The sequence below is a fragment of the Wyeomyia smithii genome, chromosome 2 (assembly GCF_029784165.1).
Source record: "Wyeomyia smithii strain HCP4-BCI-WySm-NY-G18 chromosome 2, ASM2978416v1, whole genome shotgun sequence".
Lineage (NCBI taxonomy): Eukaryota > Metazoa > Arthropoda > Insecta > Diptera > Culicidae > Wyeomyia > Wyeomyia smithii.
This window is the reverse complement of record NC_073695.1, coordinates 244,944,886-244,959,809: the sequence shown is the minus strand read 5'-3', so window position 1 is coordinate 244,959,809 and position 14,924 is coordinate 244,944,886. Positions and strand designations below refer to the sequence as shown.

General features: G+C 37.7%; 1 protein-coding gene, 1 long non-coding RNA gene and 1 pseudogene across 2 annotated transcripts; 2 read left to right on the top strand and 1 right to left on the bottom strand.

Moving 5' to 3' along the window:
* The first annotated feature begins 2,905 nt into the window (after window positions 1-2,905).
* Window positions 2,906-4,142, top strand: LOC129724608 (uncharacterized). The gene is made up of 3 exons (XM_055679620.1): window positions 2,906-3,000; window positions 3,063-3,101; window positions 3,164-4,142. The coding sequence occupies exons 1-3, from the start codon at window positions 2,984-2,986 to the stop codon at window positions 3,423-3,425; spliced, it is 318 nt and encodes a 105-aa protein (XP_055535595.1). The 5' UTR covers window positions 2,906-2,983; the 3' UTR covers window positions 3,426-4,142.
* Window positions 4,143-4,212: 70 nt separating this feature from the next.
* LOC129720524 (uncharacterized) lies at window positions 4,213-5,249 on the bottom strand (annotated as a pseudogene).
* Window positions 5,250-10,125: 4,876 nt separating this feature from the next.
* On the top strand, window positions 10,126-10,966 carry LOC129723698 (uncharacterized). Its single transcript, XR_008727799.1, has 3 exons — window positions 10,126-10,239; window positions 10,321-10,365; window positions 10,619-10,966. It is a non-coding gene; the product is annotated as an uncharacterized LOC129723698 (long non-coding RNA).
* Window positions 10,967-14,924: the final 3,958 nt, after the last annotated feature.

The window sequence follows — 14,924 nt, the reverse complement described above, 5'->3', positions numbered from 1 at the left end:
TTTCATTCCTTGTGTGGATGTTATTTTTTTATTTTTTATTGTTTATTTATTTCGTCAAGCAAATGTAGACTACATAAATATTTCATTACAGTTATTATTTATAGTGTTTACAATGTTCTTGTTACGAGCTAAATATTTCTAGTGTATTTCAGACAGTTTTTAATTTCTTTTTTTTTTGAAACTGTTCTGCCAATGGTTTTACAATGTAGATTATACTGAAACAGCATTCGATTTATGAGTCATTTTTTGCATACAGTCGAATCCCACTATTACGACAGTTTATATAGCGACAAATCTCTCTATAGCGACATTTTCAATGTTCCCTTCTGCTTTATGTTCATAAAAATTCTTTGTTTTATTGTGACAATTCTCTATAACGACGGTCCCTTGCGATGTCGCTATAAAGCGATTCAACTGTAATTAGTTCTGCATTGTTTTTCTGAAAAAAGTTTTCTCGTTCTAAGATGCCGTGAAGGTGTATAGAAGCTGTCTATACGATTTGAAATGATGTCATTGACGAAGAATAGCGTTGCAAATTCGCGGCGTTGTTTAAGTGTTTGTAGAATAATGAGCATGCAACGTGCTTCATACGATGGCAGAGGAAATGCAGTCCAATTTAAGTTGGGAAGCGCGTAAAGAAGGAATTGTTTTCGGACTGATCCATATGAGATTACAATATTCTACAATATGTCTAGAATATGTAATATACAATAGTTTGATAGTGTACGGGTCTAGAGAATTGTGACTGAATCGCTTATCAAAGCCCAGTATACTATTTGCTTTACTTATGATGGAGTTATATTATCATAATAAGTATTTTTCGAATAAGTCCACGGTCAAGAAAAATGCAATCATTCTTCTATAGAAATCAATGATACCGTTACCGATGCAACTTCGTGCTGCTTCGTATCCGTTTCTCCCTCCCAGACCAAGACTATGCTAAAACACCTAGGCTAGAAAAGTTAATAATTAAATTCTCATAATGCACGAAAATCTAATTACCCGTACCCGACCAGTTGAGAATTTTTCAAACCCGGACCCGACCCGAGCCCGAAGCCTTGGTTTTTAAATTACCCGAACCCGAAAAATATTTTTTAACGTTACCCGTACCCGACCATCTCTACTGTATAGCACATCAGATGCGCTATACAGCGCACTATTTGCGACGTAAGGTATAATGTGCGGCATGCGAGTAAATTCAATTGTCGCCAGTCGACAGCTACAATTTTCAACTAAATGGATAATATAAAAGAAGTGAGAACAGAGGTTTCGAAATCTCTTGTGTTTTCTTCACCGCTGGCATCACCAATTTCCCCATTTTTGGACAAAAAATCCATGCACCGGCCGATCGCATTCGCGAGTCGTGCGCTTGTAGGTGCAGAGACCAGGTATCAAGTCCCTGGTAGGATATACCCTACAAGCTCACATTGTTATGTTTAATTCGGTTATTTTTCAACCGATTTTTTATATTTTGGCTGTTTTGGAAAGACAAAAATAGAGCTTTTGAAACATATAAATATGTTTAAAGATGGTTTATATTTTTTTCAAATTTTACCCATATGTGATGAATAGTTTTAAAATAAATAGGGGCACTGCTTCATTATTCATCTTGTTAAGCCGATATTCACGAAGAATGCACGGATTAAACACCAAATTTTCACGGAATCATTGAACAAACAAACTAAATATGCTCACGTACTCTCATGGAACCGTTTAGCATTGCATATTTAGTAAAATTAGCTAGATTTATCCTAAATTTTGTAAAACAAAACCATTTTTCACAACGCTTCCATATCCATCTCAAAACTTGAATCACTGCTCAATTATTCATCTCACGACGCCCCAATATTCATCACACTGTTAATCATGAATGAAACAAATTATCATGAAGCCCGTCGTAGTAGGTTACCTAGATATCCGCTGCAGTTGTTTACGTGCAAAACTGGTATCCTAGGTAACCTCTACAGTGCTGTAGATTTATGTCAATTATGTCGGAATAATTCAATATTTTCAGTATGATTTTTTCGTATTAACAGGAACTGGTTTGGCAACTCTTGATTTTCTTCAACGCAGTTAAAACAGATAAAAATACATACAGTTGAAATTTAGGAATTGTAGAAATTCATCTCATATATTTCTGCTAATTCAAGCTTGCTCTAGGAAATTTGTGGTGAACATTTCAAAGATTGAAGTATTCTTAGTGTAGTGAGTGATTTTGTTTAGTGATTGAAATAAAAAGTGATCTGCTAGTGATGAAAAAAAATTTGGTTGGCTGCTGAACGAGCCCCGTTGTAGCCGTATAGAACGATGCGCGGATTTTGTTTTCTGAGGTGGGTGATTTAATTAAATGAGTTTTCGAGTGCAGATGCCCGACTATAATATCAAATTTAGTGCTTTTAAGTGAGTTTTTGGGGATTATACTCTAAATTATAATCTAAAGTGAACTAAGAAGAATCCATTCCATGGATGAGCAGATTGGTTTAAAAAGAAAATATGCGTTATTTCCTGTTTCCAATTTTATTCAATAATCGAAAAGTCAGTTATTCGATTAAAAATTAATCGAATATTTCCGCAAATAATCGATTAACTCGATTAATCGAGATGTAATCGGACATCACTACTTCCGTTGTACTGGTTCCGAAACAGTACAGAAATTGCTCTAAAAAAACGCAATATTGATGTGGTTACGCACAGTCCAACTTTCGCGTGTACAGAGGAAGTGGTCATAGAAATATTGGGAAGAGGAAGGAGCAGGGGGTCTTATTGTGTATTTAAATAAAAATTACCAAAACGTCGGTGATAAACTGGCAACCAGGCTCACTTCCGATGTTTATTTTCGTTGTTCTCGCAACACTGCAACCATCTTAGCAGCCACAGCGCTGTCAGTCGTGTTTACAAAAGGAAACGAATTTTAATCGTTCACGCAGTCCACCGAGTTGTTTCGTGTTTTTTTAATATTTCCTAGCTAATTTCATCTAAAATAATGGACGAATCTATCGGGTAGCTGATATACAGCATTCGCTAATATAGTGTTGTTATGCATAATGCATTTTTTATTGCAGAAACATCGCCGATTTCGATGCATTAGACGAATCAATTGGGTAATTAATAAACAGCATTTCCTGTTACAGTCATGATACGCATAACGCATTTGTCTTTGTAGAAACATCGTTGATTATGAAGCGCTATATGATGTGGAAGTCGACAAAGATGAAACAACCCGTCTGAGCGAAAACGACCACGTATTTTCTTTCACCGGGATTTTTTTCCAACGATTTTACAGGAGCCAGCGGCGTCTGAAAGAATGGACGAGGGCGCTCGTTTACGGGGACACTAAAGATGAGATCGTCGATTGCTTGTGGAACGGCAGGTTTTATTCAAGGATGATACTCCCAGGTGGTCGGAAAACACTCAGCCCACAGTAAATGACGCCAGTGAGTTCATCACGCTCCAGGATACAGCAAAAAAAAAAATTGACGCAATCGAGACGCTAACAGCAAGAATTTTGAGGGGTTGGAAAGGCAAAACATTGCGAGTTTATGTTTACGTGTGGTCAACTACTGTGGAAACTCAAGCACATCATCAAGCCATCCAGCATAAGTTGCTTTCCTCTCAAACCATGAATCGAGCTGGAGCGCATTCTGTCAGGGACGATTCCGCTTTAGCGGAAGAATTACGCGTCAAATATTCTCATCTGGAAGGGCACCACAGCTCCTGGCTTTTATGGGCAAATGTAATTCATTCTTCGCCAGCACACAAGCAAGACCGAATGAAAAACGCTGATGCTCCACCAATTCAGCTTTCGAAATACTTTCGATGGGTCACATCTTCTGAACCGAGCAGACTGGAAGCCGTACACAGAGGAATGATTGTAGCGCAAAACAACAACAGTGGATGGCTGAGAGAAATAGGCAACGTGAAGAACCTCTTGATGGACGCGAAACGAAGCATTGATGGGGCTTTGGCCAAAATACACGATCTGAAGAATCGAGGACTTGTTGGGGCCGAGATGTTTAATTCCATGGAATTTACTGTTCGACCGGAGGAAACGGAATTAAGCCAAAGCCTCGCTGATAGGGTAACGGATTGCGAAGACGTGGACCACAAATAAAAAATTCGTAGGACAAATGTCACATGTTTCGTACGGAGGACTTATTCTGCATTTTTTTTTTGTTGATTTTGTTTAAAATAATAAAAAACGTTTATGCTGATCTATCTTGTAATCATATTGAAATCCAAACGAGTTATGTCATTCTGAAGAGCCTTTTCTGGCATAAATACACCACCGGGAAGGTAACCACATTGCTCAAAAATTCTTGCACATCGTCACACCCTGAATTGACTTATAGCATCGCAGACCTCTGGCAATATCGGGGATCCCTCATGATGATGTTTTATCAAGAACCGCTTGACGAGGCCAAAAATAATCTCGATTGGATTGAAAAATGGACAATACGCGGGTAGAAAAATTGGGATTATACCAATCGATCGTAAATAGCGTATCAAATTTGCGTCACAGTGAATTTTTGCCCCGTCAAGTATCCAGACGGAATGCATGCCAGGGTATGTTTGGACCACTCTGTTTTGAAGGGCAAACTGTCGACAGCATTCAAAAAAAATCTTTCTGGTGAAAGTACCCTGCGTGTAAAAGCTGTCCAGCATTCCACCTACGCCAAGGAAACACAGAAAAGACGCACGGGGTTTCCTGCAAAACTCGCCACGGTAAAGTAACTTCTGCCCAACCATTCCATATCCTTTCTTACGCAACACGTCTCGATTTTCAACGCTGATCTCGTCCAAGAAAACGAGATTCTGAAGATCCCATGAAACTGATAACAAGTCACGGATGAATCGCACTATATCTTCTTCCTTGATTTGCATGGCTCTTCGCTCGATACACTTCCACGTCATTCCAGCCGCATCAAAATGATGCATATTGATGAAACACTTATCGACATGTAGAATTTCTTAAAGAACCTCTGTTTGGCTTCATCAAGAAACAGTAGAGGTTCACAGCGGTAGAGGTCAACAAGCCATGTCCTCATTTCAATGCTGAATTTCTTGTACACCTGCTGTCGCTGCTTACGTTTATATATTCCATTTTATTCATATCTAATGATCCAATGGCCAATTGTCGCTAACGACTTTCCGTAGATCCGCGCGAGGAAGTAATATCCGTAGAGCGCATGGTACACGGTATTTGGAGATGCATGATTATGACGCACAGTTTGTATAATCATACTAGACATTGCTGCTTCAAATATGGGATTTACGGGAAAAATTAACAACTAAAAAATGGAATTATAGCGCCTTTCTAAAAAAACTACACTGTTTTGTTATGATTTTCAAAACATGATGATGTCAGCATCATGGTTGACAATAAAGTCGGAAGAAAGTTCGGAAGTCGGAAGTCCGACTTCCGAACTTTAATTTAGTGCTGGCGCCACAATAATTGGTCAGAAAATCAAGTTTTTTCATGCATTATGGGAACTTTCTGGATGAATACGATAGTTTTTAGGCCTTTTGTCATGTCTGGAGACCGGAAATTGATTTCCAGAAACCGGAACATGATGTCGAAAAGAGAAAGGGGCAGCTATCAAAGAGGGAGGGGGTTTTAATTTAAAAGAAAGTCAGGTCTTTTAGTGTCCTATGGGAATTTTTTGAAAAGGTACGATAAGCTGTATAATACAACTGTAGAAAACGTTTACAAACCTCCAAACATTGGTATTTTCGGATCCAGGATGACCTTTAGAAACCAGAAATAAAAGTCCAACGACATTTTTTAAATTCAATATGGCGACTTCCGGTTTCAGAATTTTGTGAATATTTTCGATATCAAGATGACGTCCAGAATCCAAATATTCATGTCCGGCGCAAAATTTTAAATCGTACATGGCGGATTACATTTTCTGGAAAGGTTACTAGAATACAGAAGAAGGCTTGGACATTATATTGAAACGTTGTTGAAATCAATTCCGCAATTTCTGCTTTCTGTTAAGCTGTGTGAAACTGAGTAATATGGTGAAATAATGTCAATATTTCTAGAAAGAGAACTATGTTCAAAAAATGACAACGGGCCTATAACGCTATTTTCAAATTCAAGAAGAAAAATATTCAAATATTCCCTGATATTACGTTTATAGGTCAGAGCTGACTCCCCAAAACCGAAAATTGGTGTCCGAACGTTTGGTATAGTGAGGGTTGTTTTTCTGCATTGGAAGTTATTCAAAACTTGAGTAAAATGTGAAAATAGTCCCCGTATCTCCAAATTGTTAATTAATTCATGAAGACTGATGTTCAACTATAAGGATGATATGGATATTGTTTACACAAAAAAGTGAAACGAGAAGACATAGCAATCAGTAATTTTTACTATCAGATTATGTAATTTCAGTCTAATTTGATTTTATTGTAAGTTAATCGATACCGTCGAAGATGCTGATGAGGCAATCCATTTTCCAACGGAATTTTCGAACTCCTCGACCCAGCTGGAATGCCTCTCCATCGATTGTTAATCAACGAAAAAGGTGGTATATAAGCAAGTTTATAACTAAAACAGAAATATTATTTGAAATGATGGATTGGAAAAAGTATATGGAAATATAAAAAATTATAGAAAAAGCAGAAATTTTTACACGAGCAAGGCCGGGTACATTCAGCTAGTAAGAGATGAAAAAACCTTCTTTCGGTGAACTCGTGTGTTTTATTGAAAGTTGTAGAACATTGAAAATTTTTAGGAAATCACTATAAAAAGTAATATAAAAAAACGGTTTTTAGGGGCATTCCAGAGGAAACTTCACAATAGTTCGTTTAAATTGGCAGATAGAAATATGGTGTCTTCGACAAAACTGTTTCTTATAAAATATGCTAAAACTTCACTGGATTTTTATATGCAAAAATGAGAAAAACAGAATTCGTTTCTCTCTTTTGGGTAGATTAATCACAAAATTCTAACTTTCATAAAATGAAAAATAATTGACAAAACAACTTTGCTGAAGACACGAGGGGTAAGACAGTGAGTAAATTTGAGGTTTTCCGAGTTTTTCTGAGAAAACCTGAAAAATAAAGAGCAAATCGGAGTAACTCTCGTGTCTCTGAATATCCATCCTTTAACATTTTTCCCACCGCAAATATAAACATTATTGTTGATCGGTCCCACCGTTCATATATATTTCTTGCTCTCAAAGTAATCAAAGATGTGAATCAGCTGAGAATTTCGGAGTATAATTGAGTAAATTAGAGTAACTCCCAAGCAAAAGAGTAACCCAGATAAAAGTGAGTAAATTTGAGTTTTTCTGAGAAAATGTGAAAAATAAAGAGCAAATCAGTATCTTTCGTGTCTCTGAATATCTATCCTAAAACCTTCTCCCCACCGCGAATATAAATATGAATGTTGCTCGGTCTCACCGCTCATATATTTTTCTTGTTCTCAAGGTAATCGAAGATGTGAATCATCTGGATATTTCGGAGTAATATTGAGTAAATTAGAGTTACTCCCAAGCATAAGAGTAACTCAGATAAAAGCTGTCTCGCCCCTCGTGAAGACACTATGGCTTTAAAACCAATTTTTTTGAGTAAAAAGTAATTAGTGTGAATTAGTGCATTATTTAAGTGAAAATCGTCAATAACTAAAGAAAGATGTGAGATAAAAATAAACTTCCTTCGAAGAAACTGTTTGTTTTGTCATAGGAAATAATATTTTAGAACATTGAAAAATTGTAGAAAATCACTTCTAAAAGTTATATTGAAAGAACTGATTTTAAGTTGCAATCTGTAGAAAACTCCACATAAGTCCATTTAAATAGACAGATAGAAGTATGGTGTCTTTGACAAAGTTGTTTCTTATTAAATGTGCTACAACTTTGTCGAACAAGATAAATTTTTATATGTACAAATGAAAAAAGTAAAATTCGCTTTTCACTGTTAAGTGGAGGAACAGTGGAGGAGAACAATTAATGGAACAACTTTACAGAAGACACTATGGCTCTGAAATCTAGTTCTTTTGGGTCAAAAGAATTTCGATGACGTTTTTGCAACTTTGGAAACAGTGTGCGATGGTGAGGTCGTTTTCACGGCCAAACAGCTGAACTGTCCATACGAAATATACGCAAAACTGGGGAAAGTGAAGGGGCAGCAAGTTCAAAACTGTGGCAAATCATGTAGATACCCTTTCATCCAGTATCGAGGAACTATGAAAACGGGATAATTGGCCTGAGTAGAATGTAGCTATTGTCGAAGAACCTTAAATCTCTGGCCGACAAAGCGGTTAAACGGCTGTTGTTGTGTTAATTTCGCATGAAGGATCTTGGTGAAGCTCGAATGTTTCTGGGTATCCGCATCGTTACAGTTACAGAAGTCAGCGGAGGATAAACTTGAGAAACCCTATCTCGAGTTGAAAGGCCGCCCAACATATTTAATGGTTACCAAACCACCGTCCGAACGTGATTCTGTTTTCTTCGTCAAACATTTCGGTAATGTCAAATATTCGGTTGAGAGCGAGCCTTTGGCATCCCTATATCGAGTAACAGTGAATGACAATGAACTCATGTCCTGGGCTCACATTAATTTGTGCCCGCTGTCAGCAGTAAGATAAAGATGTATGAAAAGAAGTGGTGATATGCTATCTCGTTTACACATATGTTGAGATGTTATTCCTTAAAACATGGCGTGATGCGAAAGGGGTGGTTGAGAGTGACTCCAAAATCTGCTCCGGGTTTCATGCTGAGGTTGTTGCTGCTGTGCCGTCGTCTGCTGTAGAAGTTAGGTCATCTTGAGAATCATGGCATGATTCCCGGCTGCAGCTGCTGATCAACTCTGTTTCCTGTCATGTTCGTTGATTCTTGAGGTACGCGTCGTGAAAATGATATGTTCAAAACAACGAATTCTGGGAGGTTTTTAAATAAAGAACGTCTCTTTCTATTCGAGGTTGGAGAAAATAACAAAAATTTTCACTCTGCTGTCAAGGACATTCTTTCATTAGTTTTCTTGATGGCACATTAATTAGTTTCGTGAATTTTCAACAGCCGAATTTGTTGATTTACAATTTTTTAGCACAGACGAACAGATGTACCACGGAAATAATTTTCGTGGATCAAAATAACTTAAGTGCTTTTTCCCTTTTGACTCAGTTGAAAGTTGTCACGAGCCATGCTGCCAGAACCTTTGCCAATCTTTTTAAAATGCATAATAAACATCAACCGTCAATTCAAAACATTATTTCTGCTACGCACCGCTGTGAGTTACGAGAACCAAAACTCCCGTTGTTCATTCTATCCCCCGCTAGGCGACGTCCGAGTTGTTGTAATTTGCTCTCTTGCAATTTTCTTGCCAGCAAACCGCCGACCGGATCTGACGTCATTTTGGTCGAGAAATTTGACGATGGCTCTAGTACTCGCACTCCATACACCGTTTCGGTATGTGTATTCACAGGCGGGCGAACGAACGGGAGCGCACTATGCTGCTGTCACCTTTCTTCACGCGTATTTTCGCGGTGTGTGCGTGAAGTTCAGAGCGTGCTGTCGTCCGGTCGCTTGCTCTTCGCTCTTTTCATCATTCGCATTCTCATCTCGGCTTGGTTGCAGTTCGCACAGAGTTTTAGTGGAAGGCGTTGCGGTTCGTGAGTTATTTTTCTGAACTAAATTCACTTAATTTCACAAATAGTGTATCGACGGAAAGTGTGCACAAAAGCATTTGTTTTTTATTTTGTTATTTCCATGTTGTGCTAAGCTTAGAGTAATAGAAAAACTAGCTCAAAAAGTGTTTCTTTCCGGTGGTTGAAACCAGCTTGCTATAGCCGAACAGCGCTTGGCGTGGTTTTTCTAGCAGAGGTCGGCTCAGCTTCGCTCTAACCGCAATAATCCTGGTGAATCGAAATCGGAGAATGGACCTCTTTCAGAGTATTTTACGGTTTCTTTAAGATTACCGGGGAATCGGACTACCGGTGAAAGAGGTTCCCCAGTGGATTTTCCCCCGGAAACGTTTATCGTCCGAACGGTTCCTTGCCTGTATATGGAAGAAATGGGAAGAGAAAAAACGTGCTTTTTCTCGACAGCTGCGTTGCTTCGGTGGATAGAGGGAAAAAAGGCGAAATCCAAAATGGTGCACTGTTTCGCAGTATATTCTTGTGTCTTGATGCATTTGATAATCTCAAATCACAGGAGTATACTGTGAGATATTGCCGAAACCGGCTTTCTGGTGGTGATCCGATCGGTTGTCGTGGCATCCAAGGGCAAACAACAGGTAATTTCTCGTCGATACGAAATTCTAACCTCTAAAATATCGATTGTTTACTCAAGCATTTTTCTCCGTATTATCTTTCAGGCTTTTTCTCCTGCTTCCGTGAGGAGCGATGCTTTGCGATAGAAGGTAAGCATTTAAAATTGTGTTTAAACGTAGAACGCTTAGTACACTATCAGTGATGATAAAAAATAGAGCCAATCCCATGATCGCCCAAGGGCGGCGTGATAATAACCTATTTTTGATACTGAGATAAACTTGCGCTTCAAAGCACATTGAACCCAAGCACGACTTTGGGAAGCCGCACACGCTGCGGTACGCATCGAAGTAGGTTAGCAGTTTTGTAACGCTTTTTCTTCGTCTTCGCTTCTGCTTCCTACAGTACAGTTCCAGCCAGCCAGCGCTTCTTCACATGCACGCACACACACTACTCGCACAAGCCCAGCGCCCATCGAAGAAGGCGAATTATCTATCGCATCGTTGCTCGGGTCTTCCCGTGGGAGAAAGCAAGACGGGAAGGATTTAGATCTTACGTCAGGAGGAACACGTGTTCGAGCAAATGGCGGGATTTTTTTTGAATGACTACGCAACTGGAGTCAGAATGGGATTACGCATCCCAGCGGGACGATAGCTGGATAAGGGATAAGGCAAGTACGCAACCTTTAAAAAGCTTTCGTCTTAAGAGTAGAGCATTAGAGTAGAAAGAATAAAGTCTCGATCTATATTCTAATTTAGTTAATTTTTTCATTACATAACCATTCCGAAAATTATTTTCACAAAAAATCTCGCATGACGTGCGCTTCAAATGACTCATCTTGACAAGATAATTTAATTTCATTTCTTGATAGCGAAGGTAGATAGAAATGGTCCAATCCGTTATTGTATGTGTGATAGTGGTGTGCATTATTCTTTTACTTTTCTCAGGGATTATTAAATCGATTTTAACGCTTTTGATCAATATTGATAACAAAATACTGATACGTACTACGAAACATAGGTACTTTTTAAAGTCCTCAATGTTCAGTTTCTCTCAAACTCGGATTGTAATTTAAATATGTATTTGAATTTTGAGAACTGAAGCCGATTTTAAGAAGATTTTCTAGAAGTCGGTTTCTTACGCGGGTTTTTTTAATGATTGTTTTTTTAAGTGGCTTTCTCGAATATTCGCTGCTTTTTCATGACCTTTTTTTGATATCTGGATTCACAGGTGAAAAATATTTCAATTTTTGACAGTGTTATATGTATATTATTATCATGAATCTATTTTGGAAAGTTGGAAAATCGCGGCTTCAGAATATACGTGATTTTTTTTACGTTTTTCGCTGAATTGTCAAAATGAATAATGGCCTAACGATAATAGGGGGTTCTAATTTGAAAAAATACCTGCTTTTTCTTAGACTTATTGATGACCCACCTTCCACAGTACGCACTACGTGTTTTTTCTAAAATCTTTACAATTTTTCTGTGAATTTCAAATTGGGTTGTTTAGCTATATCAGTTTTTTATATCATCTGAAAGATCTGCATTTTCTAAGTAAAACGTGATTTAAAAAAAAAAGTCTATCGTTGTCCTTCGCTTTTTAAATCACGATTGAAAACTGCTCGAAATCGCTACAATGACAGTTCGCCAACTGTCATTGTAGCGCTTTTGAGCGAATTTTTATTCTTCATTTTAAAATCGAAGGATAATGATGTAAAGTTTTAAAAAATCACGTTTTGCTCAGAAAATTACACTCTTCCAAATGATATATAAAAATCGGAAATCCGAAATAGCTCAACAACCCAATTGCAATGGGGACCGTGTTTACATGTGTACTCCATTTATATGAAGTGAGAAGACAATTGAAAAAGAAGGAGGTTGTATCCAAGACACGACCGCATAAATGACGTAGAACTACGTACACTATTAACAAATGCATTGAGTGTTTCATTACCCTAGTAACACAACTGGTTTTATCAAAATTTTATAGCGCTTTTTCGGCTGTATTGAGCGCTATAAAACTTTGATAAAACCAATATTTTTACTTGGGTAATGAGTTATAATGTCTACTAATGATGGGTTGTGAATTCCGTGAACCGGATTCATCAGTTAGCAGAACGTGCCGAGTTAAAAACCATACACAGCACAAACACACAAATCATACCATATCATAGAAACTCACACATCATACCATATCATACAAACACATACACACCATACCATATCATACAGACACACACACATTATATCATATCATACACACACACACACATACATCATACACAGTTAAAAAAAAAACACCGGATTCGGTAAAATTTTACCGGAATCTCAACAGCTGAACGTTCGGTGAAATTTTCGGTGTTTCCGAAAATTACCGAACAACTTGTGAAACTACCTACCGCCAAGTCGGTAATTTTCACAGTTTTTTTGGTAATGTTTCAAGCCGAACAGCCTGTTAGTTTTACCGGAAGAACCTGTAAAAATGTTTAAGAAAAAAAAAAGAAAAAATACCGACCGCACCTGTAAAAAAATACTGGATTGATGTTAAATGTTTTTTTTTTCTTCGAATTGATAAAAGATTTATTTTATTGATTCGAAGAAACAACGGATTTCGGATATTCAGCTGTTAAACAGAGTTACACAGTTATATTATATTATATTCTTTAAAATAGAGCGTAAGGCAATTCTTGAGTTTAATCCTCGAAAGTTTAATGAACAGAAAATTAAAAAAGTTTTATATGAAGTTTCTCCCATGCTCTTTTTACCTAAGGTATAACTTTACTTTCCATATTATGTTCACACTCGACAGCAATTAAAACCAAACTAACTAATATAATATTTTCTGCTGAATATTTTCTATTGATACATTCGCATCTCGCACGGTTGCACGTATGAGAAAAATGGCCGCCTTATTTAAGATTGACAGTTTCACAGATTGTTCGGTAAAAAGTTATACAGATTTCCGTGAATGTAAAATTATGCAAATATTTATTATGCAAAATTATGGTAAAACTTGCAGATATTACAGAACACTCGTTAATCTAATGCTCTTTTGCCGGAATACCGGTATTATTACACTTTACCGATGGACTGTTGTAAAAAATATTACCGAACGATTTTTTTTTTATTAAGTGTGTACCATATCATCATACCATACATACATCATACCATATACACACATACACACATCATACCATTTCATACACACATCACACCCTATCATACACACATCATACCATATCATACACACACAGCAAGCAAGCGACCAATCAGAGGACGTTATTTTTATTTCAACAAGGCTTGACAATTTTCAATAGTGCAATAGTTCTTAGATTCAAACAACATTTTTCTACATTTGGGCAGATGCGTGTATAATTTTCCAATCGATTGCTACAAGAATGAAGAAAATCGGTTGAGAACCAACCGACCTATAAGCATTTGAAAAGGGACAAATTTCGTCCCAGTTTTTCAGTTTGCATCCCTGTGTGGTATGCAAAAGTAAAACGTAATTCTACGTCAAAATGACCTGGCATCCCTGTGTAATGAATTTTTGACGGCAGGATTTGTCTTAAAATCACTCACAGTTGTTAAAATTCAAAATCGCATTTTTCAATAGTTCTGCTGTTTAAATTAAAGAGAAGTCAGTGAAATATGTATTTCTTACGACATTTCTTATCAAAAGAAGTAATAATATACAGGGGAAACCCCCTTTTCACTGTTTATTTGAAAAAAGTAGGAGGGTGGTATTCAAGACACGACCGCATGACGTTGACTACCGTATTCTTATAAAAAAAAAAATATTCCATTGAAGCAAATAGTAGAGGGAATTGCAACGCTTCTTTTACAAAACTTCTGTAACAAAATTTCGAAGCACCAAAAGGTACCAGTTGCCGATTATTCTCGTTTACTGGTTAGTCCGTCCAGAATTCCAGCCATTTAAGTGTTTTGCAGTAGCCATTTACTACTAAAAGCCACCAGCATAACGGGTGAAACCGGCACGAGATGACCGGTACTATTTTGTCTTTCCTCCTTTCAGCTGCTAACACCTAGCATCCGCATGTCACTGGTGCGGTTTTGGAATCAGAATGATGGGGCGCCGGCCGCTGTCGTAAAATTAACACCAACAAAAAGATGCATATTTGCAAGGTTTTTTCCGCTAGCAGCAGCATTTTGTAATAAAACAGAAAATTCAATTAGCCGCTTCTGTAACAAAATTTCGAGGCACCAAAAGGGGCCAGGTGCCGAATATATCCATGTTTTTGGTCAGTCCGTCCAGAATTCTTTCAAGATAGCGTCCGTATGTAGCCGGTACGGTTTAGTAATGAAACTGATGGGGTGAAATGTTCGAACGGTACGTTTTATACCAAGGCTTCGTCAGATAAATAAAAAGAAGGTGGAGCTACATAGGTGATGGAATGGTAAGGAAAAATTTTTCTTGAAAGCTGCGCCGGCCGCTGTCGTAATATTAACACCAACACAAACATGCATTTATGCAAGGTTTTTTCCGCTTGCAGCAGCATTTGGTAAAACAGAAAATTCAATTAGCCGCTTCTGTAACAAAATTTCGAGGCACCAAAAGGGGCCAGGTGCCGAATACAATTTGTTTATGGTTAATCCGTCCAGAATTTCAGCCATTTTAGTATTTTGCAGTGCCATTTATTGCTAACAGCCACCAGCATAACGAGTAAAACCGGCACGAGATGACCGGT